Source organism: Aristolochia californica, unplaced genomic scaffold (genome assembly GCF_029961685.1).
Source record: "Aristolochia californica isolate CCGP_79_NKW_82.1479 unplaced genomic scaffold, dmAriCali1.0.hap1 SCAF_15, whole genome shotgun sequence".
In the NCBI taxonomy this organism is placed as follows: domain Eukaryota; kingdom Viridiplantae; phylum Streptophyta; class Magnoliopsida; order Piperales; family Aristolochiaceae; genus Aristolochia; species Aristolochia californica.
Window position 1 is genome coordinate 1,818,845 of NW_027181826.1, and position 5,776 is coordinate 1,824,620.

At 39.0% G+C, this 5,776-nt stretch overlaps 1 protein-coding gene across 1 annotated transcript; it reads right to left on the reverse strand.

The window, feature by feature from the left end:
* Positions 1-212: 212 nt before the first annotated feature.
* LOC137952004 (la-related protein 6C-like) lies at positions 213-4,302 on the reverse strand. Its single transcript, XM_068799046.1, has 10 exons — positions 3,819-4,302; positions 2,229-2,310; positions 1,979-2,073; positions 1,829-1,900; positions 1,663-1,742; positions 1,493-1,577; positions 1,360-1,407; positions 1,148-1,216; positions 867-992; positions 213-775 (listed from the first exon to the last, which is right to left on the reverse strand). The coding sequence occupies exons 1-10, from the start codon at positions 4,104-4,106 to the stop codon at positions 494-496; spliced, it is 1,227 nt and encodes a 408-aa protein (XP_068655147.1). The 5' UTR covers positions 4,107-4,302; the 3' UTR covers positions 213-493.
* Between the last annotated feature and the right edge of the window lie 1,474 nt (positions 4,303-5,776).

A 5,776-nucleotide genomic window follows, 5' to 3' on the forward strand; every position in this document is an offset into this window, starting at 1 on the left:
GCATTTAAAAATACTTTTTATGATCTTGAATAATTTAATTTTGGTTAGAATGCCGTCTGGATCCATTTGATCAGCTTCTAGTACCTAAGTTCCCTTCCTTGGATTTCCACACATCATTCCAAGGTACTGGATGAATAAACTTCCTATTTCCACTGGACCGGAGAAACCCTAGTTCTGCCATATTTTTACATTTTTGAGTAATTCTTCTTCTTGGTTCCTGCTAATCCCCCCTTCCACAAGCTGTTGAGACTCCCAAGTATTTCCCTATTTCCCTTGTCTTGTTTGTTCCGTTATTTATCCAATCTCCTCACTTAGATGAAAGAATATATTGTTTCAGACTTGATCTTCATTGTTTTAATTTGATCAAAAGTATCTTTCTTCTACCCAATCTTTAATGCAAATTGAGGACATACAAAATTAAAAGAATAAGGATTGAAACTGAATGAAATGAATCAAAATCTGCATTTCCCAAAGACGCGGGAAAAAGATCCTCTCAATCTACCAAAGCAGTCATCAGCTTGCCGCGGCCCATGCTGAACCCCCGAGTTCCGTCGGGCATCCTTGGCCCCCGAGGCGTCTGCTTGCCGACGCCGGCAGCCGGTGCTTCGCACTGCTGCACTAGGAGGTGGCTGACGGATTGAGGCGAGGGAGAAAGAAGCCCACGCCCGTTGTGCACTTGCTGGGTTCGCCCCCGCGGCTTGCCGCGCCCTCCACGAGCCCACCCTTTCTTTGCCGCAGCTCCGCCACTGGGATTATGACTTTGGTTCTCTTCAGTCTATTATCAAACATGTTCCCGATCAGATATCCAGATTTCGCCATCCACCCACCAAGTACAAACCCATCTGTTAGACTACTCTTTTACTTACATTGTTCTCTGTGACGAATTGATGCAATGGGTCCTCCACTGACGCTGCTGGCGGGGCTTCATCGTCCTCAGATCCTATATCGAAATGATCGTAATCTGTTTTCCTGTTTCTGATGACAGACCTTGGCTGCATAAGAGATTTGAATTCAGAATGAATACAGTCCAGCTTTCCCATCACATACCAGCTACATTAAACAGAATTTCTAAACAACAACGTGAATCGACAACTAGTTTCAAGGGAAATTTTAGTGGTGACTTGTTTTTGATGTTTGGAGCAAATACCGAGCGCCTGAGCAGCAGTCGTACTCGCAGGCCTTTTCGCCAATTACGTTCATCGTTTAGTTTTTCAACCTGCTCATAGTTGAAGCGACTCATTATCAAAACAAAGAAATGAGATCCACATTCCAAGACAGTCTAGAAAATGAGTATAGTCGAAAGAAGGAAAATTGTGAGAAAAAAAAAAACACAAAAAACGATATTTCTGCATGACTTACTGCTTTCTCAGCTTGCTCCGACATTTCAAACTCTACAAGTGCATGCAGCTTTACATAAGCAAAGAACATTAACCGTCAGAATAACAGAAAATGTTTTGAACGCATTAGAGTTTGTAAATTCTGAAATTCATACCTTGTTGCTGATAATCACGTCTCCTTTAGTTGTCGATCTTGATGCATTTGATTCTTGAGGATGACATATTCTTACGTTCTTGACACTGTTTTGACACGTAAGTAAGGTCTTCAAGTAACTTATATTGAACTGAAACGCAAAGTTTTTTTCTGGATTTATGACTATATTACCTTCCTGCAACTGCAAATATTTTCTCAATGTTTCTGTGCGAGTAGTCCTCAGGCAAGTTTTCAACCACGACTATCCGAGACTAAAAATGAGGAACAAAATATTAAGTATCATTGAAATGTTTCCAAAGATTAAAAGACAAGAAGAGGTTTTCTGAAAGCAATCAACCTGCAATTCCTCCTTGTCTCTTTCAGTGAACAGATCTTTGCGTCTTACTTTCTTACCATCACTACTGACAACCTTCAAAACCAAATGAACGGCATGTAATTTAGAGAATTTCATTTCAGAAAATCTTGCCAAATGATTGAAAAAGCTTACCAGCTTGGAAGAACACCGAATAGCTGCCGCTAACATTTGATTATTAGTGATGAGCAGCTTAATCTTCTTTGAATTAGCAATGAAGGAAATGGGAACTGTCAATAGTAAAAACCCATAAATAATTGTAAGGTCTTGGGCATTAAATCACTTCAAAACGGGTGTCTCTACTCTTTTGACACAGCTTTAGTACAAAACAGAGGAACATCATCTGAAAGCTTAGAGAAAATTCTTGTTCTACATTGAAACTTACTGAAACCCTCAGGGTCCTTGTTTATGAGTTTCATCATAGCATCGTTGGCAAGCAGGCTTGCATCACTAAACTGGTACTCCACCTGTTATACGGAATCACAATTTGGATAAAAGTACAGTTCCATAATCTGTTCTTGAATACTCATCTTGGAGAAAAAAGAATGGAAGAGATTTACAATCTATTACAAACTATTCATATATAGATCAAAGCAGAAAAGAAACACATTTGCAGTCTATTCCTGAAAATTCATCTTGACAGAAACAAAAAAGGATCCAGCTTCATATTCGAGCATCGAAAAGCAGAGGAAATCCCTAAACCTTCAGATAAAACAGAAGAAATAACTAAACACCAAAACAACATTTCTCAGGTAATTGTGTAGCAGATTAAGTCATAATGCTTCAGTGGACCAAATGTAAATAACCATTAAATCCCCCCACCCCAACCTGCCTGATTCAAATCTAGGCATCTCATGTGCTACCAAAGAGGTCTTCACATGTCTTCTGTTTCATGCGTAAAAGAAAAGCTTCTCCATGCTGAAAAATTACAATTTTAATGGGCCCTGTAAAGATTCTGGCTTCTCTTAAGATAAATTATACCATCAAGGAACCCTTTATAGCTTACTGCTCCTGAACATCTAGAAGCATCTCTAAAAACAGCCATGAAACTCAGTGTCGCTCTTATCCTGCTCAATCTTCTGTTTGCTGCATGGCTCTATGCTGCTAATGAGCAACAACCCATTAAAAACATAACAGTCCTGGGGACGGTTTATTGTGATACATGCTCCAACAACAGCTTCTCTAGGCACAAGTACTTCTTAATAGGTAAAGCTCATAACCTGGAAATACCCAATCTAAATTGAGATTCCTGGATAGTGAAGCTAGAGATTGATGAATGGCTCTGCTTTTGACACTTCTTGCAGGTGTTAGAATGCAAATTCAAGGCAAACATTCAAAGTCAGAACAAATGTCAGTCTCTAAAGAAAACGATAGACAAATACGGAGAAAGAAGCTTGAGATTCCATCATTTGAAGAATTTGAATGCAAAGAAGGAAACCAATAGAGTCAAATCTGCCAAGCAACATCCCATGGAGGTCAGGCCTCTCTCCAAGTCTGAAGGCATCGACAAAACAAATGGCAACCGCATCCAAACAAGCTTATCTTTGCATCCACAGCTTAAGTTCTATGACCACTAACCTAGGACAAGATACGGACATGTTTAATCTCAAGAGTTTAATAAAATATGTCTAGATTATCGGGAACGATGAAACCTAACTGCTACACATCTGTTTTCAAACTTTTTCTTCCAACATAGAATACCTAAAAATAGACCTAAGAGAAACTAGAGAAGCTCCAAGAATGTACACCAGTATGTGCTTGATGTAAGAAGATTTAATGAAAAAAAAAACAGTTCTCTTACACCCCCCCCCCCCCCCCCCCCCAAAAAAAAAAAAACATAGAAATAAATGTAAAAGAAAAGGAACAATTCTCAATTAAAGATCGCTTCAAAACGGCATCCACTTGAAAAGATTATTGAAAGAATACAAAGAAAAACCTACCACGAAATAGGTCGCGGAGTGAACAAGAAGAGTACCTGTTTGACGATCTTCTGGCGAAGATCTTCATCAAGGATGTGCTTGGGTGAACGAGGTATGGACGGAAGCTGCGAACTAGCGATCATATGGACGGGCTCTTGATCCCCCACATAAAACCAATCGGATCCACCACCGACAAAATGGAAACACGGGTAGAAATAACCTGATGACGGCACCTTCGTCTGCACCATGGGGACGAACTCCGGTGCCTCGGCATTTAATTTGAAAGACACAGACGAATTCACCTCCATTTCTCTGGTTGAATCATTAACCGTGGCCTGCGCCATTCTCCTCTTCGTCTGTACCTTATTTACTTTTTTTCTTTTTTTCAGAGATTTCTAGCTCGTGGGGGGGTCTTGGAGATGCTCTGAAGAAGGAGATAAGTAACTGTTTGGGAGATGTTTGGGAGAGAGAAACCCACATTTCCCGCCCAAATAAGGGCATCATTGTTCGATAGGAGGAGACTCCATCAGCACTCTTCTCTACTTCTCTTACACTTGACCGTTGCAGCTTGCTTTGACCGAATTCACAAGGTTGGATTTTGTCAAGGTCGAGGGGAAGACACAAGGGTTAGTTTAGTCCTTTCATTTACACGTGCTTTTTTCTTTTTTATTTTTATTTTTAAATTGATTGTCAAATTTTCAAATTTTCGGTACCTTTTTAAAAATGATTTTATTTTATTTTTATGTATCTTTTTTAAAATTATATTTTCATTCAATTTTGCTTCACCAACGTTTTAAAATAAAATCAACAGTTAAAAATTATTATTGCCATTATATTCATTTAAATTTAATAAAAAATATTAAATTTATTAGTTTTCTTCTTTTTTGCCTTTTCTCATTCAATCTCTGAAGGGTTAGACATCCTTAAAATTTAGTTGATTTTATATAAATCATGAGTCACTGATGATAATTTTAACATCATTTTAAAAAATTGGACATGATTGTGACGAATAAGAAGAAGAAAAAGAAGAAGAGAGCCAACGTCTGTCATGAACTATGGCTTGAGCCTATTCTCCAGAAAACCCTTCTATAAAATTCTTCTATGTGACCTAAATCTTGTAACACTTTAGATGTGGCATTGTTGTTGTTGGTTGAGGTTATTTTGACATCACCATGGGTTCAATTGGTAGTTGAATTTGTAACAATAAAATAGAGACATTATCATAAATATAATGAGGTCAATGACATTCTTGTAAAAAATATGACTTTAATAAATCACTAACAACAAGGAGAATTCTCCCTAATAGGCGCCCCTGTCAACTTACTTTCTCTCTCTAAATTGTTCATTAGAGAGACACATCCAGTCGTGTCTCACTGAAAAGTAGCCAACGCCCTTACCAACCACTTTCCTATCAAGAAGATGTAGTCACTTCTGTTCCAGTCCAATGGATGCCCTATAGAGAAAATAACGATCTTCGTTATAGAACTGTTGGAATATTTGTTTGTATCGATCAGGTTAGTCCTTGTATAAGATCCGTGGGGTTGTTTTCCTAATAGGTTCGAACCTTTTAGCGCACTGGTTTCAACATGGTATCAGAGCAGGTTGGTCCCGTGTTTGAGTCCCGCTCCCATCAAATGTTGTCCCTGGTTTTTCCGGTGAGTTTGTCTACAGGTTTTTCCCATGCGGGGGAGTGTTGGAATATCTGTTTGTATCAACCGGGTCAGTCCTTGTATAAGATCCGTATGGTTGTTTTCCTAATAGGTTCGAGCCTTTTAGCGCACTGGTTTCAACAACCAAGATCAGTGAAGACGACAATAATCCTTTGTGCTGACCAGTGAGAGTCGAAGAAGATAGCGCAGATACGTGGAAAGGACGTCGTCTGGTCTCCTCGCTATCACCGAAGACGATACAGACGACCATACAGGGAAGATTTTGAAATCTGTGGAGGGATTTTCATTTGGTCCATCTCTACGTCGATCTAAACAACAACAAGAACAAAAATGATAGCATAGTA

Coding starts and splice junctions, on each gene's coding strand:
- LOC137952004 (XM_068799046.1), bottom strand. CDS start 4,106: ATGGCGCAGGCCACGGTTAATGATTCAACCAGAGAAATGGAGGTGAAT. Junction 1,901..1,978: donor TTCGGTGTTCTTCCAAGCTG/GTAAGCTTTTTC, acceptor TTGGTTTTGAAG/GTTGTCAGTAGTGATGGTAA. Junction 776..866: donor AATTCGTCACAGAGAACAAT/GTAAGTAAAAGA, acceptor GTTTGATAATAG/ACTGAAGAGAACCAAAGTCA.